The sequence below is a fragment of the Oncorhynchus kisutch genome, linkage group LG18 (genome assembly GCF_002021735.2).
Source record: "Oncorhynchus kisutch isolate 150728-3 linkage group LG18, Okis_V2, whole genome shotgun sequence".
Lineage (NCBI taxonomy): Eukaryota > Metazoa > Chordata > Actinopteri > Salmoniformes > Salmonidae > Oncorhynchus > Oncorhynchus kisutch.
In genome coordinates, this window is record NC_034191.2 from 65439499 (window position 1) to 65467209 (window position 27711).

At 44.2% G+C, this 27711-nt stretch overlaps 1 protein-coding gene and 1 pseudogene across 2 annotated transcripts; both read right to left on the reverse strand.

Annotated features, from left to right (window-relative positions):
• Positions 1–1889: 1889 nt before the first annotated feature.
• On the reverse strand, positions 1890–10486 carry LOC109909936 (palmitoyltransferase ZDHHC20). Of its 2 annotated transcripts, XM_020509025.2 has the most exons (14): positions 10348–10486; positions 9691–9717; positions 9296–9390; positions 8971–9091; positions 8777–8846; positions 8619–8651; positions 8390–8510; positions 7665–7700; positions 7308–7440; positions 6749–6875; positions 5608–5697; positions 5339–5439; positions 5187–5234; positions 1890–5098 (listed from the first exon to the last, which is right to left on the reverse strand). In XM_020509025.2, the coding sequence occupies exons 1-13, from the start codon at positions 10463–10465 to the stop codon at positions 5191–5193; spliced, it is 1116 nt and encodes a 371-aa protein (XP_020364614.1). In that variant the 5' UTR covers positions 10466–10486; the 3' UTR covers positions 1890–5098; positions 5187–5190. The 2 variants fall into 2 exon arrangements, with proteins under 2 accessions (XP_020364614.1, XP_020364615.1); XM_020509026.2 differs by lacking the exon at positions 7665–7700.
• Positions 10487–18769: 8283 nt separating this feature from the next.
• LOC109909677 (E3 ubiquitin-protein ligase MARCH6-like) overlaps positions 18770–27711 on the reverse strand; it is a 38425-nt pseudogene continuing 29483 nt past the window's right edge.

The window sequence follows — 27711 nt, forward strand, 5'->3', positions numbered from 1 at the left end:
AGAATGATTATGTGTGTGTGTGTGAGTGACTAACCAATGTTGCAATACCAAGACTGACTCCTGTCTACCTTTCACTCTTAAAGATGTGCTCCGGAACTTTGGCAACTAAGTATTTTTGAATCCTCCCGCTTTGGACTAGATATGTCAATGTGTAGTTCATATATGCATAGTCTATGGAAAGAAATACCTCAATTAGCCATTAAATCCTTAGTTTGAAAGCAACTTTTCTGGAAGCTGTGCTGTGCCATTCCCCCCCCCCCCACATGGGCCAGCCCCCTAGCAATTTGAGGTCAACCAATGAACTTCGGCCCCTCGCCATATGAGTGACAGCTAGCAAGATGCACATGATACACACACAACAGAGTGAGAGAAAGAGCAATGAAGTGGTGCACATATGTAATTTAGGCAATTTTTGGGGACCACTCTTGGCTCGTGAGTGTTGCTTTCAGAACTACTGGCTAAAAAGTATACAAAAGTACCAGAGAATTCCAATCTCTTTAGAGCAGTGTCAAAACCCTTTAGAGCACCAGAAAACTGCTATGTGCAATTTTCTAGTAGTATGTGAATTACGTGCTGTAAAATATAATGATTACTTTGCCATGTTACAGTGTATTCAGACCCTTTGACTTTCTCCACATTACAGCCTTATTCTAAAATTGATTTTTTATTTTTTATGTTGTTTTCCTTCATCAATCTACGCACAATAATGACAAAGCAAAAACAGGTTAAGATTTTACATAAGTATTCAGACCCTTTACTCAGTACTTTGTTGAAGCACCTTTGGCAGCGATTACAGCCCCGAGTCTTCTTGGGTATGATGCTACAAGCTTGGCACATCTGTATTTGGGGAGTTTCTCCCATTCTTCTCTGCAGATCCTCTCAAGCTCTGTCAGGTTGGATGGGGAGCGTCACTGCACAGCTATTTTCAGGTCTCGCCATAGATGTTAGATCGGGTTCAAGTCCAGTTCAAGTCCAGGCTCTGGCTGGGCCACTCAAGGACATTCAGAGACTTGTCCCGGAGCCACTCCTGTGTTGCCTTGGCTGTGTGCTTAGGGTCGTTGTCCTGTTGAAAGGTGACCATTTGCCATAGTCTGAGGTCCTGAGCGCTCTGGAGCAGGTTTTCATCAAGGATCTCTTTGTACTTTGCTCTCATCTTTGCCTCGAGCCTGACTTGTCTCCCAGTCTCTGATGCTGAAAAACATCCACAAAGCATGATAATTCCGCCACAGGGCTTCCCGGGTGGCGCAGTGGTCTATGACACTACATCGCAGTGCTAGCTGTGCCACCAGAGATTCTGGGTTCGAGCCCAGTCTCTGTCGCAGCAGGCTGCTCCATGGGTCCATTTTTCCATTTAAGAATGATTGAGGCCTTCAATTGCTGCAGATATTTTTTGGTACCCTTCCCCAGATCTGTGCCTCGACACAATCCTGTCTCAGAGCTCTACGGCCAATTCCTTCAACCTCATGGCTTGGTTTTTGTTCTGACATGCACTGCCAACTGTGGGACCTTATATAGACAGGTGTGTGCCTTTCCAAATCATGTCCAATCAATTGAATTTACCACAGGTGGACTAAAATCAAGTTGTAGAAACATCTCAAGGATGATCAATGGAAACAGGATGCACATGAGCTCAATGTTAAGTCTCACAGCAAAGGGTCTGATTCCTTACGTAAATAAGGTATTTGTTTTTTTTATTTATGTGCAAAAATTTCTACAAACTTGTTTTCACGTTGACATTACTGTGTATTGAGTGTAAATTGATGAGGTGGAAAAATGTGTTAATTCATTTTAGAATAAGGCTGTGAAGTAACAGAATGTAGAAAAGGGTCTGCATACTTTCCAAATGCACTGTAAATTGTGACTTTCCAAAAGATAATGGAGTCAGCCTGCAGGTTTTAAAAAACATTTATTGTTATTTTTTTCACGTTAATAGTTTATAGAGGCATGTACTTCATTCACAAAATAGGAACAGGAAAAATTAAAATCAGACAAGAAAAATAGATAGGCTGACACCTTTTTTTTCTTTTTTTTTTACATTATCAATATATATATATATTACACACAGTACACTTTGTAAAACATGACATTGAAAAAAATTATAGGTCAAAGCTTGCAATAAGCAGAGTACAAATACATCTGCACTGTACATGCAGAAGACACATGGGTGTGGGTTAGTCAAATCAACCCCCCTAAAATATGACAAGAATGATCCGAATCTTCTTCCCCTTTGACAGGAGTCACTATTGTGGATTCAGGTATAATGGTGGGAACAGTTGATGGAGTCTTGTAGGGTCAAAATAAATGGATCTAGTTGTATAAATAATATGGCTGTTTTAACACCACAACCTCCCATCTATCCCCATAAACACATTTCCAGCTGAGCTCCATGCTGATGAGCATTAGCCGCATGTTATTTACACAGACTTTGATCAAAATCTAATGTAAAGGCCACGTGTGTTTAATGAAGTGTATTCTCCCAGAATTAAAACGGAGCACTCCAATTAATGTCAAACAACGAGTTCTTAGTCTCTGGGTCAAGTAGTTCGGAGTGGAGCTGTAAGTAAATCTATTAGGTAGAAAAAATTGTGGCCATATGAAAAGAAACAGCATTTTAATTATGGGTTCTAGAACACAAAGTGTAGAACACAGGGATAACTATTCAGAGTTCCAGCAGAGTGAATTTATAAACCTTGTCCGGTAGCAACCTTACCTCAGTATAACCAAGGACACCATTCTGAGTGAAATAATCCTGTCTCGGGTTCATTGGCTTATGAGGGAGGAGCTAAACAAACAATGACCATCGCCGGGGCCAGGAGTTCAAACTAGAATGAAAGAACAACTAGAGGAGGTTCAAAAGGCCACACACTCAAAGGCCTCATTCCAAATTGGATCCCTTGCCACTCAACCAAGAGCACTTGTCGAGATGCAAAGGACTGGATAGGTATAAGCAATATGGTGGTAGCTTTTCACCATATTGCTTATACATATCCAATCGTTCCAGAATTACACAAGAACCTAGAGGTAGGGGTTCCATAACTGTATAAAATATCATCATTATCCCTCCTTATTACATTCAGAACTTAAACCACAATACGCAATGACACACACCTCTATGCCTACAACTAACTTACCCCACACCTCTGGTCTGTAAACTTGTACATTGCTATGGCCAGGAGTAATCTACGGGAAATGTCCTATATCACTACCTTTATAACGGTTGTCTTCACTTTTGACTTCAACTGAGGATAAAACTGTAAAGTTTTGAAACGCTTTTCCATTTATCTAAAACCAGTTGAGGAAAATATGCCCCCCCGCAGATTCTGTCCACCCCTGTCACTGACACCTTCCAATCACAGCTGTTTTGACACATGGACACACTACACCACCACCTCACAGTTCACGCAAACTGAGCCCCGAACACTTTCACACCACAGGGAATCTTACTGCATATAATACATACTGGTCCACTTTAGACCTAAACTGTGAGGCACCTCGTTTTGGAGGAACAACAAGTACTGTACAACAGAAGGTCGCTAGACAGCTGAGAGGTGTCACCACCTGCTGGCCAGCGTCAGTACCGCAGGGTGGCCAAGCCTCAACAGGTAGGCACTGGGCACATATGGGTAAACCTTAAAAACATCAAGTCACAACGATAAGCAGTTTAATTTGGTTTCCATGACACAGGCCAATGACGTGAGAGCAGAGATGTATTAAGCATAGAACTAGAATGACTAGAATACTAAAATGGACATTCCCATTCAATGGTCTATGATTCTAATTCTATGGTATCTGGTGTTGTAAACACTCCCAGTTCAGAGGTCAGAGCAGCTGATTGGTCAGCCCTTTATTTGGCAATGAATGGTGACCTCAGGCTGATCTCAAATCACAGCCTATTCCCCATATAACAAACTAGTTTAACCACAAACCCTACATAGCTCTGGTCAAAAGTACACTATATGGAGAAATAGGGTGTAATTTCAGACACAGCCTTCAGAAAAGTGATGTTCAAGGTTGTAGTCTCTGATACGTTAAAAATAATCATTGATCAACGTGTAATAACTTGACCATGAGCTAGAACTGGTTGAGGAGCTTGAGGCTATACTGTATACTCTCACATAAGACACCCTTCAGCAGCTTGGGAATGAATGTAAACCAAACTATCAATCCATCCATCAACTAACATCTGAAGCTGATCCTTCTAGGCTGTTAGTTACAGCAAGCACCTGCCTGCACGCACACACACACCCTCTCTTCACAAATCTGACTACACACACACCCACTCAAGGACACACCTTTCTTAATCTGTTTTTGGACATGAAGAATGCAGAACATGATGGATAATAAAACGTAATCATGAGAGTGCAAATGCGCCATGTTGTGTGATGACATGATCAAAACCCGGTTGGAGACCCCCCATTTCACTTTAAAATTGGTTTAGTCCAGCATCCCCTCCAATGGGTCTTCTTTGTATAGTCCAGGTTGTCTTTTAGGCACCCTTTGTAACGTCTATCGATAGTACAAACCAAACACCCCTAAATTATTTGTAAACAAAATTAGGTTTCTTGGTGATATCTTCCAGCTTCATAACATCCATTTTATAAATGTTGGGTGAAAAATCTGTACAAAATTATTATGTCCCAGTACCTCCCAGCTCAGATTTAGTCTTCTCCCAGTCCAGGTCCTTCCTCAGCCCTGGTCCATTTAACACCCAGTCTGTCAGCTTTTGGCACAGGCATTCTCCACTCTGAAGTGTGAAGACTGATTACTTTTCCTGCCATCATCAAGTGATGCTGAGATCCATTAACAGTCCTGGGTGGACAATCGGGTCACAGTCAACTAAAATAAAAATATGCTTACAGTAGGCTGTGCGTGGTTCTTCTGTGCAACTGCATAAATAGTTGTGTGTTTAACTTTCTGATGATTAAAAGACAAGGCTATATCTATGGTGATGCGTGAAAGGAGTCCGTTTCCATGGTTATGCTGAGTGTGACATTTTCGGAACTACAGGGACGCGTTGGGAGACTGTTTCCATGGTGCCAAAGAAAAGAAAAAATGGTGGTATACTTAAGGCATCATATTAGATGGCTGGTTTCTTCTCCTGAGAAGAGACAGAGATACATTTAGTTGATTAAATCTAGCCTCATAGAAGACAGATGTAGTCAGGGGCAGAACTCGTGTTGGCTCACCTTGTTATGACTCCCTCTCCATGATGATTGTGATGGTCTCACTCCCAGCTGTAACACAGAGGTCAGATGTCTTTATGACCAAAACTATCCATTAGCTACCATCAATACCATTCAGAGCAGAACCTACAGATCAATTGTGAGCAGATACCTACTGTCATTCTCCAGGTGTTCTGTGACGTTGTTGGCATGCTGCTCGTTGCCAAGGAGATGGTTCTGAGACTCGCTGAGAGGACTGGCCGGGACGTCTTCAATACTGGGAAGAAAATAATCTATTTAAAAACATCTGATTGATAATGCATTACTGAACATGTTTAGATCATATTTGATGATATGTCAAATAGAAGTTCTCAGGTTTCAGCTTAATCTTAAATCAGACAGCCGTTTGTTGGCATTGATTGACCTATTGATCATATTTTATTACCTTTTATTGGCCTCTGGCTGCAAGCTGACTGTGGGCTGTTCTGGGTCAATGTTGACAAGCCGTGATGGGAACGTCAGTCCATCACCCTGACTGTATCACATCACATGACTCAGTATCACATCACATGACTCAGTATCACATCACATGACTCCTCAGTATCACATCACATGACTCCTCAGTATCACATCACATGACTCCTCAGTATCACATCACATGACTCCTCAGTATCACAACACACCACACAGTATCACACCGCATGACTCAGTATCACAACACACCGTATCACACCACACCGTATCACACCACAACGTATCACACCACACCACACAGTACCACACCGTATCACACCACACAGTATCACACCACACAGTATCACACCACACAGTATCACACCACACAGTATCACACCACACAGTATCACACCACACCGTATCACACAGTATCACACCACACCGTATCACACAGTATCACAACACACCGTATCACAACACACCGTATCACACAGTATCACAACACACCACACCGTATCACAACACACCGTATCACAACACACCGTATCACACCACAACGTATCACATCGTATCACAACACACCGTATCACACCACAACACACCGTATCACACCACAACACACCGTATCACACCACAACACACCGTATCACACCACATCACAAAACACCGTATCACACCACACCGTATCACAACACACCGTATCACACCACACCACACCACAACGTATCACAGCACACCACACAGTACCACACCGTATCACACCACACAGTATCACAACACACCACACCGTATCACACCACACCGTATCACAACACACTGTATCACAACACACTGTATCACACCACAACACACCGTATCACACCACACTGTATCACACCACACCGTATCACACCACACCGTATCACACCACACCGTATCACACCACACCGTATCACACCACACCGTATCACAACACACCGTATCACAACACACCGTATCACACCACATCACAACATCACACCACACCGTATCACAACACACCGTATCACACCACACCGTATCACGCCACACCGTGACAGAGGAGAAAGAAGATAAGAGAAGCTCTGGGTTAGAGACTGGAACTCTGGGTTAGAGACATCCCTCACACTAACCTGGTGAAGATGGGTAGCAGCCAGAACTTCCTCTCGTCTCCAAACACCTGGGCGATGTTCTTCCCAAAGCCCAGAGAGAAACCGTTCTTATCAGAACCTGTTCTGAACACTGGAGCCCTGAATGCCTCTGAGGGAGAGAGAGAGGGCGGGGGGGGGTGGTGTAGAGAGAGGTAGAGGGGGATAGATGGGGAGTAAGAGAAAGAGAGAGGGGGTAGAGGGTGAGGGAGTGAGTGTCTGAGGAGCGAATGAGTGTGCGTGTGTGTGTGTTGAGGGACTGTGTGTTGAGGGACTGTACATGAGTTATATCTATTTTAACCTTTACTTAACTAAGCAAGTAAAGTTAAGAACAAATGATTATTTACGACGGCCTACACCAGCCAAACAGGGACGACGCTAGGCCAATTGTGTGCCGCCCTATGGGACTTCCAATCACGTGATACAGCCTGGAATTGAACCAACGTCTGTAGTGACGCCTCTAGCATTGAGATGCAGTGCCTTAGACCGCTGCGCCACTTGGGAGCCCTTAAAAAAAGAGTGCGTGTGGGACTGTGTGTGTTACCTATGGTGGACCGGTTCTTCCCTACGAGCCACAGGTGGTAGCTGAAGAGGGAGAGAATGCTGATGCAGAACATGGCCGCCACAAAAAAGAGAAACAAGACATGGAATTTGGCGTGAGTGTCTGGCAGCTCATTCTGGGGAGGAGAGGAGGAGAAGAGAAAAAGAGAGAGAGGGAGAGTCAATGTCAAAAACCACATGGAGGGAGGGGTGGGGGTGAGAGAGAGGGAGAGAGGCGGGGCGCCTTGATAACCATGTCAACACAACAAAACACAGCAAACACACAACGCCATCACACAACATCCACAGGTGCACTTCATGCCCTGCAACAGCTACACTAAGGCTCTGGAGGCTGGGTTACCTTGGGGCAGTTCTCTGCCGATTTCCTCCGGCAAAGCTTTAGTACAAACAGAGACAAGACTGTTAGACACCAGGAGAGGTCAGACGGAGGGAAAGAAAGGTAGAGACTGAGGGGGAGGTGGTGAAGTGTTGGAAAATGTTTCAGGGATCATATAGGAGTCACCTGGAGTGAAATAAAAGGTGGAGGTAAGAGAGAAGGTGTATTAAAAGAGGACAGAGTAGCAGGCAGAGTCAGGGCTGGTGAGATGGCATGGACAGGAGGACATGGTAGAAATGAACAGAGAGAGATGAGTGGGGTAGACAGAACAATAATAATGTGTGTGAGGAAAAGAGGGGGGTCAGAGGGAGAGCGAAATGTGAAAAGCTGGGAGTGAGGCCAAGAACTAAGAGAACAAGGAGTGGAAGGGGGGGGAAGAGGAAGGACAAAAGAAAGCAAGAGGGAGCTGCATAACAGTGGAGCAGTACAGCTGTGAGGCCACAGTGTTAAGCAGCAGGATGTGAGACAATCCAAGCGGTTACAACAAACACAAATAGTAGCATTTGACACACACACACACACACACCCACACTGTAGCATTTCATACACTATCTTATATGTGGGGAAAAAGCATGCGCACACACCCACATCTGCAGCATTGAATGTATGGGTGGGTGGGGAATAACAAGACTAAAGCAATGGATGCCAGAACAGATGCAGGCTGCAGTGAATGTGAGACCATTACTCACTGTCCAGAACTTGATGAAATACTGCAGTACGGTGGCTGCAATGAACAAACAGTACACCAGAGAGTAGCACAGGAACAGAATAAAGAATTTGTAGTTGGAGAATCCCACACAGTTGTTCACCCTGAGAGAGAAAGAGAGGAGAGAAAAAGTAAGTTGAGTTATGATCATACTTCCTCTGAACATTAGAATACTTTGATATACTGTGGACGTGAGGAAACAGACAACATACCAGGGGCAGTGATGGTCCATCTTCAGCACACACCTAATACATGGAAGAAGAGTGAAGAGAAAGAAGAATAAATAAAAAAAACATTCTGAATCAGGCCATTCAACAGGAAAAGCAAGACTGGAAGAGAGAGGAGAGGAGACAGGAAATAGCAGACTCACATGTCGCAGGCAGAACAGTGGTGGCAGCGGTCTGGTTTAATCACCTGACACCGGTCACAGTAGCGGATCGCTGTACACAACACATTAATCCAACTGATAAGCTACACACTCAACGGGCCAGGGCTGGATCAATCAACTGGGAGAGAGACAGACAGACACACAAACATGGATAGACAAGACAGATAGAGACAGACCTCCAGCCCCGGTGCGTGTGTAGAGGGGCAGGTTAGCGGCAGCCCTCCACAGGATCTCCTGCTGCGACTCTGGTCTCTCCTCCTTCACATACTGCTCCTTCTCTGCCTTAGGCAAGCAGAACTAACAGGAGAGAAAGATGGCAGAGAGAGAGAGGAGAGATAAACAAAACAGACACAGAAAAAAAAAAAAATGGTTAGTCCCTTAGCAACATTGTCCATCCACCTGTGTCATTGGAATAAATCTACTCATAGACATCTAACCAGTGAAGCTGTGAGCTACAGCCTTGTGGATGTTTCAGGGCAGGTATCTAAAAAGGCAGGGTACCTCTTTGGAGGGGTTGGCTGGTCTGGTGAAGATGGTCTTCCAGTAGGACCACACAAACATGACGAAGGACAGATGGAAGAACACCATGTAGATGACTGTAAGAGACACACAGACAGAGTCAGAGACACATTCACACCTGGCTTCAACATAGCAGATATTCATATTTTGACTACCTGCACATGCATAGGTCAAGTGTAAGGGCGCAATTTAGTAGTGTCTACAGTGTGTATGTGTGTTTACGTGTGTCCAAATTGAGCCCAGTCCAGCCAGAGTAAATAAAAACAAACTTCCGCCATGGCCCTTGAGCAACAATCCCAATGAGCAGCAAATGGGCCCATGTCAGTAAAAGCCAATCAACCAGTAGAAATCAATCCCATCCAATAGCCACTACTTACTCTTTTCTGCTATGCTGGGGATGGTGACTGCAGGGGGAAGGAGATAAAATAATGTTACGTTTGCATCTGGTGTATGTTGTGGGTGTCTGTATGCAGACATACTGTATGCAGCTAGCAACAACAAGACACATTCCTGTGGACATTGAGCCATTCAACATTATTTTTCTGGCATTCCTGGCACGCTTTCACCTGTCCAGTTCTTGGACATCAATGCAGAGGAAGGAGAGGGAAGCCACGCCCACTTGAAACAAATAATAAGCATTCTTTATCTTTGATTCTTCGTCTTTTACTTAGGTACATTGTTGCAGGTAGAAAATAATGTGAACAGTTCTCTACATCTGGCAAGATGACGACAGAATAACAGATAACTGAGGTTGGTAGGCTATCGTTGTACCAATGTATGATAGCTTTTAATGAAGTGCTAAAATTGAACAGTTTAATTCGCTAGCTAGCTAACGGGTAGCTACAGAAACAGATTATTTGGCTAGCTATAGCGCTACATTGGCAGGATCAAACTAGCTAACTAGCCAAGCCTTTGTTATCTAGCAGCAGTCGCTCCATTCACTTCCTGTGGCCAGCCAACGTTAGCTAGCTAACACAAATATCAACAATAACACAACGACACTCGCAGTGAAAAGCATTTTTTTTTATACTTACAAATGCAGAGCTCTACGACGTACGCATAGTAAGACCAACATACGACTAGGGCGATAAAAATAACAGGTATCCAAGCTAAGCCCCGTTGACAGCATCTCAATACGTGGGTGGGCGCCATCTTTACTCTTCCACCAAACCGAAGGGAGTGTTTGCGTGACGTCACGTACCAAACTCCCATGTGCAATTCCCTTCGTCTCCCGGTAGTGTGCGCAAGTGTCCCACACTTGCAAGTGCAGTCCAAACAGCAAAGCTGGCCTGGACAGCCAACTAGTTGTTTTCCCGCCCCTAAAGTGGGGCTGTAGTGGAGCAGGTTGAGAGCTTCAAGTTCCTTGGTGTCCACATCAAAAACAAGCTATCGTGGTCCAAACACACTCTAAGACAGTCATGAAGAGGGCACGTGAAAGCCTATTCCCCCTCAGGAGACTGAAAAGATTTGGCATGGGTCCTCAGACCCTCAAAAAGTTATACAGCTGCACCATCGAGAGCATCCTGACTTGTTGCATCACTGCCTGGTATGGCAACTGCTCGGCCTCTGACCTCAAGGCACTACAGAGGGTAGTGCGTATGGTCCAGTTCCTCACTGGGGCTAAGTTTCCTGCCATCCAGGACCTCTATACCAGGCGGTATCAGAGGAAGGCCCTAACAATTGTCAAGGACTCAAGCCACCCCAGTCATAGACTGTTCTCTCTGCTACCGCACGGCAAGCGATACCGGAGCGCCAAGTCTAGGTCCAAAAGGCTTCTTAACAGCTTCTACCCCAAGTGATAAGAATCCTGAACACACTAATCAAATTGCTACCCAGACTATTTGTATTGTCCACCCTCCCCCTCACACTCTTTTACGATGCTGCTACTCTCTGTTTACTATTTATGCATAGTCACTTTAACTCTACCTACATGTACATATTACCTCAATTACCTCGACTAACCGGTGCCCCCACACATTTACTCTGTACCGGTACCCCCTGTATATAGTCTCGCTATTGTTGTTTTACTGCTGCTCTTTAATTATTTGTTACTTTTATTTTTTACTCAACACTTATTTTTCTTAAAACTGCATTGTTGGTTAAGGGCTTGTAAGTAAGCATTTCAGTGTAAGGTCTACTATACCTGTTGTATTCGGCGCATGTGACAAATAACAATTGATTTGATTTCAACAGAGCGGCAAATGTTTATTTTATTGTAGGCTATATCATTCGATTAAATGTCTTCTTATGGTAGTTGTATCTATATTTAAGTGACTGCAGAAGTGTGTGTGTGCCTGTATGTGTGTTTTACAGGCAAGAACATTACTGAACCTGCCATGAGTACCACCTTTTCTTTTCAGATTCCTAAAAAGTAAGTTCAATTCACTCACTGTAATACACTTTGGATTACAGTTAAATGATATGACAATATCCCTTTTGTTGCAAAAAGTAAACACTTTCTCCATGTAGCCTACCTACAGTTGAATTAGGACGTTTACATACACCTTAGCCAAATTAATTGAATTAAACTCAGTTTTTCACAATTCCTGACATTTAATATTGGTAAAATTCCCTGTTTTAGGTCAGTTAGGATCACCACTTTATTTAAAGAATGTGAAATGTCAGAATAATAGTAGAGAGAATTATTTACTTCAGTTTTATTTCTTTCATCACCCAGTGGGTCAGAAGTTTGCAAACACTAAATTAGTATTTGGTAGCATTGCCTTTAAATTGTTTAACTTGGGTCAAACGTTTTGGGTAGCCTTCCACAAGCTTCCCACAATAACTTGGGTGAATTTTGGCCCATTCCTCCTGACAGAGCTGGTGTAACTGAGTCAGATTTGTAGGTCTCCTTGCTCACACACGCTTTTTCAGTTCTGCCCACACATTTTCTATAGGATTGAGGTCAGGTCTTTGTGATGGCCACTCCAATACCTTGACTTTGTTGTCCTTAAGACATTTTGCCACGACTGGAAGTATGCTTGAGGTCATTGTCCATTTGGAAGACCCATTTGCGACCAAGCTTTAACTTCCTGACTGATGTCTTGAGATGTTGCTTCAATATATCCACATCATTTTCCTACCTCATGATGCCATCAATTTTATGAAGTGCACCAGTCCCTCCTGCAGCAAAGCACCCCCACAACATGATGCTGCCACCCCCGTGCTTCACGGTTGGGATGGTGGCCAAAACGTTATATTTTTGTTTAATCAGACAAGAGGACATTTCTCCAAAAGTATGATCTTTGTCCCCATGTACAGTTGCAAACCGTAGTCTGGCTTCTTTATGGTGGTTTTGGAGCAGTAGCTTCTTCTTTGCTGAGTGGCCTTTCAGGTTATGTGGATATAGGACTTGTTTTACTGTGGATATATATACTTTTGAGCCTGTTTCCTCCAGAATCTTCACAAGGTCCTTTGCTGTTGTTCTGGGATTGATTTGCACTTTTCGCACCAAAGTACGTTCATCTCTATGAGACAGAATGCGTTGCCTTCCTGAACGGTATGATGGCTGCGTGGTCCCATGGTGCTTATACTTGCGTACTATTGTTTGTACAGATGAACGTGGTACCTTCAGGCATTTGGAAATTGCTCCTAAGGATGAACCAGACCTGTGGAGGTCTACAATTCTTTTTCTGAGGACTTGGCTGATTTCTTTTGATTTTTCCATGATGTCAAGCAAAGAGGCACTGAGTTTGAAGGTAGGCCTTGAAATATATCTACAGGTACACCACCAATTGACTCAAATGATGTCAATTAGCCTATCAGAAGCTTATAAAGTCATGACATCATTTTATGGAATTTTCCAAGCTGTTTAAAGGCAGTCAACTTAGTGTATGTGAACTTCTGACCCACTAGAATTGTAATACAGTGAAAAAAACTGTCTGGTAACAATTGTTGGAAAAATTACTTGTGCCATGCACAAAGTAGATGTCCTAACCGACTTGCCAAAACTATAGTTTGTTAACAATACATTTGTGGAGTGGTTGAAAATGAGTTTTAATGACTCCAACCTAAGTGTATGTAAACTTCCGACTTCAACTGTACATAATGTCCTGAAATGCACTTTTCACATTCGTCTTCAGAGACATGCCATCATCCTATAAATGCCTTCATGGGGAGGTTGTCTACTCAATGAAGGCCGAACTGAGCAGATCTACGGGATTACAAGCAAAGCCCAAGCTACTTTCAACTTTGTCTCAAATTGGGCTTCAACCCACTCCACGCCTACTGATGCTCCAGGATGTCACCATGGGATTGAACCTCTCCCTCTACAACTGGATCCTGGACTTCCTAATGGGCCGGTCGCAGGTGGTAAGGGTAGGCAACAACACCTCTGGCTCGCTGAACCTCAACACATGGGCCCCTCGGGGGTGTGTGCTTAGCCCCCTCCTGTACTCCCTGTTCACCCACGACTGCATGGCCATGCACAACTCCAACACCATCATCAAGTTTGCTGACGACACGATGATGGTAGGCCTGTTTACAGACAGCAATGAGACAGCCTATATGGAGGTGGTCAGAGACTTAGCAATGGGGTGCAAGTACAACAACCTCTCCCTCAACATCAGTAAGACCAAGGAGCTGATCGTGAGCTATAGGAGAAAGAGGGGAGAGCACACCCCCATCCACATCGATAGGGCTGTAGTGGAGCGGGTCGAGAGCTTCATGTTCCTTGGAATCCACATCACTTAGGTGTCATGACTGGCCTATGAGGATCAGGTTACAGTGGATCCGCTCTACAGAGATATCTCTCCTGCAGAGGGGGAGAGAGTTGACGTTGGCGTTTTTATGGTGCCTAGTTTGGGTGTCTGGAATGTCTTTGAAGAGTTTACAACCCTGAAGTAAAACATCAAATAAATGGACTCTGGGACAATATATTTCATCATCTGAATGGGTGGGAATAATGATGGATGGAATATGAAAATTAATGTTTATTTTACGATGTTATTAAAAGTTAAATGAAGACTTTATAACGAAAACATTGTAACTTGAAGAGTTTTCATAATGTGTATATGAGGTTTAGATACTTTACGTTGTGTAGAAAATATCCAGATTAAAGAGAATGCTTTTGTGACGATAAAACACCCCGGGGGACCCAGAGAGCTTGTCATAAAGACGGAAATGCCCCTTTTTACCTGAGGGTATAAAGCATGTGAGTTAAGAATTAACATACTAGACTAGAAGACCAGGCGCTGCAGTCAAGGTCTACGATTAGTCACGACCTCGAAACGCAACACGAGGTTGAAGAAGACAAAGGAACCTCTTAAACTTCTAATGGCTGGGGGCAGTATTGAGTAGCTCGGATGAATAAGGCGCCCAGAGGTCCCCAGAGTAAACTGCCTGCTCCTCAGTCCCAGTTGCTAATATATGCATATTATTAGTATATTTTGATAGAAAACACTCTGAAGTTTCTAAAACTGTTTGAATGATGTCTGTGAGTATAATAGAACTGATATGGCAGGCAAAATCCTGAGAAAGAATCCAACCAGGAAGTGGGAAATCTGAGGTTGGTCGATTTTCAACTCAGCCCCTATTGAAGATACAGTGGGATATTGGTCATGTTGCACTTCCTAAGGCTTCCACTAGACGTCAACCGTCTTTAGAAACTTGTTTGAGGCTTCTTGTCACGACTCCCGCCAAAGTTGGCTCCCCCGCCTGTTCGGGTGGTCCTTAAAGTGCATCTTTCCCCTGGATCTCTCTGCGCCTGATTCCTATCTACACACCTAGTCAGCAGTGACACTTCTATTATGAAGGGGGGCTGAATGAGAGGGGAATGAGTCAGAGGTCTGCCAGCAGTCACGCGCTGGTCACGCGCATTTCACATGAGAGGTAGCTCCCTTTGCTTTTCTGAAGACAAAGGAATTCTCCGGCTGGAATATTATTGAAGATTTATGTTAACAATCAATGCTACGGTTGAGTAGCTGTCTTAAGTACTGTATCTAAGAAGGTGAATTCAAGCAGGACCACCCAGTTATTCTCTTCAAGTCATCGTTTGTCTACACTGCTCTCATTCCCACGCTGGAATCATCTACACAGCTGATTAGCAGTCCCGAGAAGACCACTCTTACAGAACGAGTGCAAGGAAACAGACAACTAAAGAGAAAGGACATTGTGACATCTTGTGGACAATCAGAGACTTACACCTGAGGACGAAAGAGCAGGCCATCCGAAGATATCCAACAGAGACCTTCTACACGTATAAATACATGCATTACACTTCTTACCCATAAAAGCGGCAGTTCGGTGCAAGGTACTAGGACTAAACTAAGCATAGTTTACAAATGTATCCAAGTGTTGCTTTTCTCTCTTGCTTTCTCTCTCTTTATTTAAATCTCCTTCTTGTGTAACACATGTCATATTGTGTTGGTCCGCTAAGGACCTGTTGTCATTGTATTAAGTTCTAATCAATAACCTAGACTGTATGTTTATCTTATGTTATCATTTAGCTTGTAAGTAAATAAATAATCAACTCAATTTGTGTGGTACGGAATGATTAGTGAGACCCGGGTTTGTGCAGATTTAAAGGATTGTTCAGAATGACACTGATATGAGGAATTGATTGACTGCTATGATATCGAGATTCTGATATATTTTTGAGTTCATGCGGGAAACGGTAACTCATTAAACAAACTCTTCCCGTGGTGCCTGAAGTTACTAATGAGTTAGTTGTTACGTGATTAATTTAGTCACGTAATAATTAAACAGTTCATTATTTGATAAATAGCATGTCATAACATTAATAATAGTTATGTCATGACAAAGCACTTAACATGGTCCACACACACCCGCACAGTCGTGAAAAAGGCACTGCAGCACCTCTTCCCCCTCAGGAGGCAGAAAATATTTGGCATGGGCCCTCGGATCCTCAAAGTTCTAAAGCTGCGTCTTCAAGAGCATCTTGACTGTCTGCACCACCACTTGGTATGGCAAATTCACCGCCCTTGACCGCAAAGCACTACAAAGGGTGGTACGGACAGCCCAGTACATTACTGGGGCCGAGCTCCCTGCCATCCAGGACCTCTTTTATCAGGCGGTTTCATAGGAAGGCCTGAAATTGCCAAAGACTCCCGGCACCCAAACCATAGACTGTTCACTCTTCTACCATTTAGCAAACGGTACCGGAGCATCGGCTCTCAGACCAACAGACTTCTTCCCCCAAGCCATAAGACTGCTAAATAGCCAGACAGTTAAATAATGGTACCCAGACTATCTACACTGACCCTGCGCACACACACACTATACCAACACTCCCACACACATTAGTAGTTATTGTAGGGTCGCTTATGTCAAACGATCTTTCACACCTCATTGATTTATGAGGGGGGCGGACTTTATTTATTCAATTTATTTGTTATTTTACCAGGTAAGTTGACTGAGAACACATTCTCATTTGCAGCAATGACCTGGGGAATAGTTACAGGGAGAGGAGGGGGGATGAATGAGCCAATTGTAAACTGGGGATTATTAGGTGATCATGTGGTTTGAGGGACAGATCGGGAATTTAGCCAGGACACCGGTGTTAACACTCCTACGATAAGTGCAATGGGATCTTTAATGACCTCAGAAAGTCAAGACACCCGTTTAACGTCCCATCCGAAAGACAGCACCATACACAGGGCAGTGTTCCCTGGGGTATTGGATATTTTTTTTAGACCAGAAAGAGTGCCTCCTACTGGCCCTCCAACACTACTTCCAGCAGGATCTGGTCTCCCATCCAGGGACTGACCAGGACCAACCCTGCTTAGCTTCAGAAGCAAGCCAGCAGTGGTATGCAGGGTGGTATGCTTCTGGAATAACTTCAAACTAGGATGTGAAAACCACACCCATGTGACTTCACACCAGGGTGTAAATATCACAGCCACCATTCTGAGTGAAAATTGCCAAAGACTCCAGCCACCCCAGTCATGGACTGTTCTCCCTTCTACTACACGGCAAGCGGTACCGGAGCGCCAAGTCTAGGTCCAAGAGGCTTCTTAACAGCTTCTACCCCCAAGCCATAAGACTCCTGAACCTCTAGTCAAATGGCTACCCAGACTATTCGCATTCCCCCCCCTCCCCTCTCCACACCACTCTCTGTTGTCATCTATGCATAGTCACTTTAATTAACTCTACCTACATGTACATGCTACCTCAACTAACCGGTGCCCCTGCACATTGACTCTTACCGGCACCCCCCTGTATACATTGTTATTTTACTGCTGCTCTTCAATTACTTGTTACTTTTTATCTCTTATTCTTATCTGTATTTTTTGAAACTGCACTGCTGGTTAGGGGCTTGTACGTAAGCACTTCACTGCAAGGTCTACCTACACCTGTTGTATTCGGCCCATGTTACTAATACAATTTGATTTGATTTGAGTGGCCGGGTCTTCACACTAGGCTTTGATACAGTATGTACGTACTTACCAGTTCAAACCATGGTTGTCCAAGACTCACAGTTGGAGACACCGAAGGCCCGCTGCTCCTGAGTCTATACGGGAGCAGCGATAGGACAAGACTGTAACTACCAATTGGATATCATGAAAAAGGGATACAAATGGCTGAATATGATACTATATGGCACTGTTGGAACGTAGTGAACTAAATATATTTCAACTCGTAAGTAAACTACATTTTGCAGTAGCTTGGTGATAGTTGAACTAAATTCAAACGTGTAGTGTTTTCAGTAGTTCATGACTTGTTTGCCATGTAGCTTACTACTGGAGCTACAAACAACTTTTTTGGCTAAATTTAAATATGGGTGAAGTTGGCAAGAATTTCTTCTTTTTCAGGCATCCGACCTGCTAAATTCTCAATTGAAACATCGTTGTGTGTTCAATAGGATAAATTACACATTCCGTTAACCTGACTACAGAGTGATCTGTTCTTGCAATTAGTATTCTATGACATTTGGGATAATATTATCATTTTCCACAAAAAAAGTTGAGTCAACTTTAGTTAAGTAAACTGTTTCTTCACCTTTAGCATAGATTAACTTCCAGTGTGATGTAATTGGTCAACTATATTTTCAGTGCAGTTTCCCCAACAGTGCTATATGGCCACCACAGTTACTATTCAGTTGCGATTGAATGGACCCCCAGGTCGCATGCTCCTGTTTGAATGCATAAACCACCTTAAAGGAATGATGCATAGAAATGACTTACCTGTTTTTTCACTTTCAGATTCACAGATGGGACAGCTACAGTGATTTCATCCATGACCACAAAGAGTATTTTCCAATTGAAAATAAAGGCAAATTGGTTATTTATTGGTCCTTGGTTTATTTACACCTGTTGCATCAACTATACGTAACAAATAGGTCTAAACTTTGATTAGAGTGTGGGAATGTGTGTCTGCTCTATAGCGTGCACACAGCTGTCACCTGATGACGGTCCCATTCGAGAACCTCACCATCCACAGCGGCGGGCGCGTGCTGGAATCTCCACTTATCCCAAAAGAAGAAGCTATCACACCACCTCCATTATGTAAAAAATGTTTTTTAATGTACAATTTTATAACATGACAATCAACAGGACACAAACAGGAGGCAAATTGTCAGTTTGATTTCATAAATACACTAAGATGTACAATGGTCACTGCATTAATTCAAGTCTTTTACATTTCAGACAACAGAGTGCGTCCAAAGTATTTACACATGTACAGTTCTCAGGTTGCACTTAACCAAAGCAAGGCATGAACACCACTGAGAGAACGAGAGAGGGAGGGAGAACACGAGAAGGGTCATTTCCAAAAGCCTTGACCTCACACAAACATGACTACTCTGGGATAGGGTTAAGGGGCGAGACAGAGCTGGCTCCCCTCGCCTTGCGTTCATAGTTGACAAGCCGCTGGCCAACCAGGTACCTGCAGGAAAGGCAGAGAGGGAACAGGGGAGAAAAGAGTCATGTCAATCACAATACTAAAGCACTTACAAAGTTTGTGTGTCAGCAGCTGATCAAGACCTTGAATAGTTCAATCGGGTGTGGTAGTCTTGGCCGAAACAAAACCCCGCATACGCTGAAGCTCCCCAGGACCAGGGTTGTACTAACACTGAATGAACAGGCCAGATATGGAGAAAAGGGTGGGTGGTTACTTGTCGTTCTTGATGTGTTCGTAAAGACGTTTGAACTGTCGTATCTGGAAGGAGAGGATGCCGATGATGGACACCACCATCAGGAGGAACGGGTAGATCCTCCTCTGTATCAGAATCTGCATCTCTGGAGTCACACCTGATATACCAGGAGGGGTCCAGTGTTATTAGCACGCACGAACGCACGCACGCACACACAAACACACGCAAACACGACTGACCTACGGTAGGTACGACCCCGGCTGCTATGACGTAGGGGACACACAGGGACAGCAGCAGCACTGAGATGACAGGGGCAGCCAGCTTACGGATAATGAAATGGAGGTCGATGTTCCTGATGCCGTTAGCATACACCTGACAGGAGGAGAGGTGGCAATGTTACCCCTCACGGGTCACTTTACACAGTATCAAAAGGTTAAAAGATATATTGATCATGTAGAGGGAGTGGACATGTCTCATTGGTTTCCACAGGTTCAATTACAGTCACAATGTAAGCTGGGTAAACAGTGTGAGATTGAGAATTCTAATTCTATTAGGTTAAGGCAGTGTTGTCTTTTTTAGGAACTCAGTCTGGCTTTCAGATTACTCTTAAATTGTAAATGGTAGAATGTCATTTTTAAATTGGGTTGTGCATCAGTTTTCCTCATCATGTCAGTCTACCTTAGAGCTATTTATAACTTGTCAGAAATGCCCAGATCAACTAGACCATGTCAGCTAATGGTTTAAAGCCCATAGATTTTGTTCTAATATTTGAGTCACTCAAATATCATATGAATAGACATTAGACATGTCAAAATGTATAGAACTGGAAGAAAATGAGCTTTAAAAACGGCAAAATGTTCTCTGCACCCCATGACAAACTGTTTAGAATTGCAGAAAATACGCTTTTTCTCTCTGCCAACAAGAGCGGTGTGAACAGTTTTGAGTCATGTGCTTGTGCCCATAGAAATAGATGTGGCACGGGATGTTCCCCAATGCTGGAAGGAACGCCAGGGTTAAGGAATAATGACGCGGTGTAAGGTAACACACCTGTTCTATGACAGACTTCAGCCACCACTGGGGACCCATGAGGGTGATGGCAGCGATGATTTTGGCATGGAGCACCCCCAGAGCCCAGTCCTACACACACACACACACACACAAGGTACAATGAGTTTTACGGTTTAAAATACACTGATCACTACTATTACATTCTACCTCTCTAACACACTCAGTACCTGCCAGGGGTAGAAGAGAGGTGTCTGGTCCAGAGGAACGCGTAGCGGAGCAACGATGACCAGCTCAAACAGCAGCCCCAGCAGTAGAGGAATAACACCTGCCACCAGCAATGCTACTACCAGGGTCTTCAGAATCTACACAAACCCAGTCACAAAATTAAAAGGCCCGAGATGATCGGATGTTGAAATATTACATAAAGTATCTTGGCATGGACATCTCGGCCTTGGACACACAGCCACATAAAGGTATCCATCCAGCCACCTTCATAATGAGTACAGCCTACCATATCTTTGTCCACATACAGTTCCAGCAGAGAGTAGGTCTTACCATGAGAGTCCACTCCTGGACTTTGATCATGATGATGGTGCGTCCCTGGGGCATCCAGGCCAACAGCACGGTGGCACCGCGGATGGACAGCCAGCACACGTACAGACCACACGCTGCTGTATACAGCTCATGGATCTTAGAGCTACCCGTCCAGAATGACATCAGCCATCGGCCCGCAAAAACTACAGTACACAGATAGGCTTCAGATACTTATGAAACAGATATACAGTGCATTCGGAAAGTATTCAGACCCCTTGACTTTTCACATTTTGTTACGTTACAGCCTTATTCTAAAATGGTATAAATGTGTTTTTTTTCCCTCATCAATCCACACGCAATACTCAGTACTTTGTTGAAGTACCTTTGGCAGCGATTACAGCCTTGAGTCTTCTTGGGTATGATGCTACAAGCTTGGTACACCTGTATTTGAGGAGTTTCTCCCATTCTTCTCTTTAGATCCTCTCAAGCTCTGTCAGGTTGGATGGGGAACGTCGCTGCACAGCTATTTTCAGGTCTCTCCAGAGATGTTCTTATCGGGTTCAAGTCTGGGCTCTGGCTGGGCCACTCAAGGACATTCAGAGACTTGTCTCGAAGCCACTCCTGCGTTGTCTTGGCTGTGTGCTTAGGGTCGTTGTCTTGTTGGAAGGTGAACCTTTACCCCAGTCTGAGGTCCTGAGTGCTCTGGAGCAGGTTTTCATCAAGGATCTCTCTGTACTTTGCTCCGTTCATCTTTGTCTTGATCCTGACTAGTCTTCCAGTCTCTGCCACTGAAAAACATCCCCACAGCACGATGCTGCCACCACCATGCTTCACCGTAGGGATGGTGTCAGGTTTCCTACAGAGGTGACGCTTGGCATTCAGGCCAAACAGTTCAGTCTTGGTTTCATCAGACCAGAGAAACTTGTTTCTCATGGTCTGAGAATCTTTAGGTGGTTTTTGGCATACTCCAAGCGGGCTGTCATGTGCCTTTTACTGAGGAGTGGCTTCAGTCTGGCCACTCTACCATAAATGCCTGATTGGTAGAATGCTGCAGAGATGGTTGTCCTCCTGGAAAGTTCTCCCATCTCCACAGAGGAACTCTAGAGCTCTGTCAGAGTGACCATCGGGTTCTTGGTCACCTCCCTGACCAAGGCCCTTCTCCCTCGATTGCTCACTTTGGTGTTCTTCAATGCTGCAGAAATGTTTTGGTACGCTTCCCCAGATCTGTGCCTCGACACAATCCTGTCTTGGAGCTCTACGGACAATTCCTTTGACCTCATAGCTTGGTTTTTGCTCTGACATGCACTGTCAACTGTGGGACCTTATATAGACAGGTGTGTGCTTTTCCAAATCATGTCCAATCAATTTAAATTTACCACAGGTGGACTCTAAATCAAGTTGTAGAAACATCTCAAGGATGATCCATGGAAACAGGATGCACCTAAGATCAATTTCGAGTCTCATAGCAAAGGGTCTGAATACTTATGTAAATAAGATATTTGTTTTTCATTTGTAATACAATTGCTAACATTTCAAAAAAACAGTTTTTGCTTTCTCATTATGGGGTAGTGTGTGTAGATTGATGGGGAGGAAAATGTATTTAATCCATTTTAGAATAAGGCTGTAATGTAACAAAATGTTCTAGACATTCAGGGTAGAAAAAGGGCATACAATACATTTCCTAGCTCGAGATGAATCAATTATACTCATTTTATTTAAATTAAGAAACATGTCAAGTGTGGCAGCTAGCCTAGTGGTTAGGAGCGTTGGGCCAGTAACCGAAAGGTCGCTGGTTCGAATCCCCGAGCTGACTAGGTGAATAATCTGTCTATGTGCCCCTGAGCAAGGCACTTATCCCTAATTGCTTTGGATAAGAGCTTCTGCTAAAAATGATAAAAATGAATCAATAAATAATGGAGCGTGTCCATGACCATGTCTCACCTGGTAACGTGAGACACACCAGGCTGGCCACCAGCAGAGTGACACACATAAAGCCTATCAGCAAGACGATCTACAGACAGGAGGAAAGAGACAAATTATAGTGAGGGGACTTTTCCTGAAGTGGTAGGGTTGGAAGCCTATAGGTCCACCCTGCTGTAATGTGTAGTGTGACTCACCCTAAAGGGGAAGCGTAGAGGGCGTTGGTAGGGTTGGAAGCCTATAGGTCCACCCTGCTGTAATATGGCCTGATGGGCTGCATGAAGCCCTTCCCCCACAACATGGGCGGGGTTGTTGTTATGGTGACCGGGAGCAGGGTTGTTGTTGTTGTTGACAGGCTGGTTGGCCTCATTGTCTTCCTGTTCACCCAGCAGGTAAGAGTGGAGGTCTCTTGAAGGGGGGAGGGAGGAGGACAAGAGAGGGAAATGAGGAGAGGGGTAGGAGTGGGGGGGGGGGGGGGGTAGAGAGAGTTAATAAATATATACTATACTGTTTGGGAGTGTGTGTATATAAGTGTGAATATGCAGTGCAGGGATCATCAACTAGATTCAGCCGCTGGCCGATTCTTTCTTGAGCAGATGGTCAGGGTGCCAGAACATGTAGACTGCAAATTGACCACAAGACGCCCAAACAGACAAAATATTTGACTAAAACATTATTTCAAACCTACCATTTGTATACGGTCACGGTGCCTTCGGAAAGTATTCAGACCCATTGACTTTTTCCACATTTTGTTACAGCCTGATTCTAAAATGGATTATTATTTGAAATGTCCGCATCAATCTACACACGATACCCCATAACGAATCAAAAACGGGTTTAGGCATTTTTGCTAATTAGTCAAATAAAAAAACGGAAATATCACATTAACATAAGTATTCAGATCCTTCACACAGTACTTTATTGAAGCACCTTTGGCAGCAATTTGTTTTCATACATATCAAATCCAAATCCAATTGTATTTGTCACATACACATGGTTAGCAGATGTTAGTGCGAGTGTAGCGAAATGCTTGTGCTTCTAGTTCCGACAATGCAGTAATAACCAACAAGTAATCTAGCTAACAATTCCAAAACTACTACCTTATAGACACAAGTGTAAGGGGATAAAGAATATGTACATAAAGATATATGAGTGAGTGATAGTACAGAGCAGCATAGGCAAGATACAGTAGATGGTATTGAGTGCAGTATATACATATGAGATGAGTATGTAAACAAAGTGGCATAGTTAAAGTGGCTAGTGATACATGTATTACATAAAAGATGCAGTAGATTATATAGAGTACAGTATATACGTATACATATGAGATGAATAATGTAGGGAACATTATATTAGGTAGCATTGTTTAAAGTGGCTAGTGATATATTTTACATCATTTCCCATCAATTCCCATTATTAAAGTGGCTGGAGTTGAGTCAGTGTGTTGGCAGCAGCCACTCAATGTTAGTGGTGGCTGTTTAACAGTCTGATGGCCTTGAGATAGAAGCTGTTTTTCAGTCTCTCGGTCCCAGCTTTGATGCACCTGTACTGACCTCGCCTTCTGGATGATAGCGGGGTGAACAGGCAGTTGCTCGGGTGGTTGCTGTCCTTGATGATCTTTATGGCCTTCCTGTGACATTGGGTGGTGTAGGTGTCCTGGAGGGCAGGTAGTTTGCCCCCGGTGATGCGTTGTGCAGACCTCACTACCCTCTGGAGAGCCTTATGGTTGTGGGCGGAGCAGTTGCCGTACAAGGCGGTGATACAGCCCGACAGGATGCTCTCGATTGTGCATCTGTAGAAGTTTGTGAGTGCTTTTGGTGATAAGCCGAACTTCTTCAGCCTCCTGAGGCTCCATCGGCAGGCCAACAAGTTCAATCTTGATTTCATCAGACCAGAGAATCTTGTTTCTCATGTTCTGAGAATCTTTAGGTGCCTTTTGGCAAACTCCAAGCGGGCTGTGATGTGCCTTTTACTGAGGAGTGGCTTCAGTCTGGCCACTCTACCATAAAGGTCTGATTGGTGGAGTGCTGCAGAGATGGTTGTCCTTGAAGGTTCTCCCATCTCCACAGAGGAACCCTAGAGATCTGTCAGAGTGACCATCGGGCAGTGGTGGAAAAAGTACACAATTGTCATACTTGAGTAAAAGTAAAGATACCTTAATAGAAAGTCACCCAGTAAAATACTACTTGAGTAAAATTCTACAAGTATTTGGTTTTAAATATACTTAAGTATCAAAAGTAAAAGTATGAATAATTTCTTAAATTCCTTATATTAAGCAAACCAGTAGGCACAATCTTTTATTTTATTTACAGATAGCCAGAGGCACACTCCAACACTCAGACATAATTTACAAACAAAGCACGTGTTTAGTGTGTCAGATCAGAGGCAGTAGGGATGACCACGAATGTTCTCTTGATAAGTGTGTGAATTGGACCATGTTCTGTCCTGCTGAGCATTAAAAATGTAACGAGTACTTTTGGGTATCAGGGAAAATGTATGGAGTAAAAAGTACATCATTTTCATTAGGAATGTAGTAGAGTAAAAGAAAAAGTTGTCCAAAATATTAATAGTAAAGTAAAGTACAGATATCCCAAAAAACTACTTAAGTAGTACTTTATTTTTTACTAAAGTACTTTACGCCACTTGCCATGGGGTTCTTGGTCACCTCTCTGACCAAGGCCCTTCTCCCCAGATTGCTCAGTTTGGCCGAGGCGGCCAGCTCTAGGAAGAGTCTTGGTGGTTCCCAACTTCTTCCACTTAAGAATGATGGAGGCCACTGTGTCCTTGGGGACCTTCAATGCTGCAGAAATGTTTTGGTACCCTTCCCCAGATCTGTGCCTCGACACAATCCTGTCTCGGAGCTCTACAGACAATTCCTTCGAACTCATGACTTGGTTTTTGCTCTGACATGCACTGTCAACTGTGTGACCTCAACATAGACAGGCGTGTGCCTTTCCAAATCATGTCCAGTCAATTAAACTTACCACAGGTGGACTACAATCAAGTTCTAGAAACATCTCTCAAGGATGATCAATGGAAACAGGATGCACCTGAGCTCAATTGAGTCTCATAGCAAAGAGTCTGAATACTTAAGTGAATAATATATATTTTATTTTGAAAAATCTGTTTTCGCTTTGTCATTATGAGGTTGTGTTTAGATTGTTTAGGATTTAAAAAAGGTAATCCAGAATAAGGCTGTAACGTAACAAAATGTGGAAAAAGTCAAGGGGTCTGAATACTTTCCGAAGGCACAGTATATCTCTCTATTACGTGTGGGAATACTTTGGAAACAATTTCCTGGTATTTTACAGTCTTCAGTGTCCAACCATATATTTTTGCAATTATATAAAATCACTGCCAGTTGAGATACCCTGAAGTAGTGTCTAAGTGTGTATAGAAGTATGTATAGACTTACAGTAGGTACCCTGAAGTAGTGTCGAAGTGTGTATAGAAGTATGTATAGACTTACAGTAGGTACCCTGAAGTAGTGTCTAAGTATGTATAGACTTACAGTAGGTATCCAGCACTAACAGTCCAGGTCCTGACCAGACCTTTGAGCCACTGCCGTGTGTGACCCTGCTCTAGGAGAGCTGGCAGAACCACCTGCAGCAGCAACAGCTCTAGAGACAGCTCACTGACTGGGGCATCACTGGAGAGAGAGAGAGAGAGAGCTCACTGACTTGGGGCATCACTGGAGAGAGAGAGAGAGAGAGAGAGAGAGAGAGAGAGAGAGAGAGAGAGAGCTCACTGACTGGGGCATCACTGGAGAGAGAGAGAGAGAGAGAGAGAGAGAGAGAGAGAGAGAGAGAGCTCACTGACTGGGGCATCACTGGAGAGAGAGAGAGAGAGAGAGAGAGAGAGAGAGAGAGAGAGAGAGAGAGAGAGAGAGAGAGAGCTCACTGACTTGGGGCATCACTGGAGAGAGAGAGAGAGGAGAGAGAGAGCTCACTGACTGGGGGCATCACTGGAGAGAGAGAGAGAGAGAGAGAGCTCACTGACTTGGGGCATCACTGGAGAGAGAGAGAGAGAGAGAGAGAGAGAGAGAGAGAGAGAGAGAGAGAGAGAGAGCTCACTGACTGGGGGCATCACTGGAGAGAGAGAGAGAGAGAGAGAGAGAGAGAGAGAGAGCTCACTGACTTGGGGGCATCACTGGAGAGAGAGAGAGAGCTCACTGACTGGGGCATCACTGGAGAGAGAGAGCTCACTGACTTGGGGCATCACTGGAGAGAGAGATAGAGAGAGAGAGCTCACTGCTTGGGGCATCACTGGAGAGAAGAGAGAGAGAGAGCTCACTGACTGGGGCATCACTGGAGAGAGAGAGAGAGCTCACTGACTGGGGCATCACTGGAGAGAGAGAGAGAGAGAGAGAGCTCACTGACTGGGGCATCACTGAGAGAGGAGAGAGAGAGAGAGAGAGAGAGAGAGAGAGAGAGAGAGAGAGAGAGAGAGAGAGAGAGAGAGGGAGAGAGAGAGAGAGAGCTCACTGACTTGGTGCATCACTGGAGAGAGCGAGAGAGAGCTCACTGACTTGGGGCATCACTGGAGAGAGAGAGCTCACTGACTTGGGGCATCACTGGAGAGAGAGAGAGAGAGCTCACTGACTTGGGGCATCACTGGAGAGAGAGAGAGAGAGAGAGAGAGAGCTCACTGATTGGGGCATCACTGGAGAGAGAGAGAGAGAGCTCACTGACTTGGGGGCATCACTGGAGAGAGAAGAGAGAGCTCACCTGACTTGGGGCATCACTGGGAGAGAGAGAGAGAGAGAGAGAGAGCGAGAGAGAGAGCTCACTGACTTGGGGGCATCACTGGAGAGAGAGAGAGAGAGAGAGAGAGAGAGAGAGCTCCACTGGACTGGGGCATCACTGGGCGAGAGAGAGAGAGAGAG

What these genes read in the sequence shown, in the direction of transcription:
- LOC109909936 (XM_020509025.2), bottom strand. Translation starts at nt 10,465, where the DNA reads ATGGCGCCCACCCACGTATTGAGATGCTGTCAACGGGGCTTAGCTTGG. An exon ending in ATGGACCATCACTGCCCCTG is followed by an intron (nt 8,511 to 8,618) that starts GTATGTTGTCTG and finishes TTTCTCTCTCAG; the next exon opens with GGTGAACAACTGTGTGGGAT. An exon ending in CTGCTACCCATCTTCACCAG is followed by an intron (nt 5,698 to 6,748) that starts GTTAGTGTGAGG and finishes GATGTGATACAG; the next exon opens with TCAGGGTGATGGACTGACGT.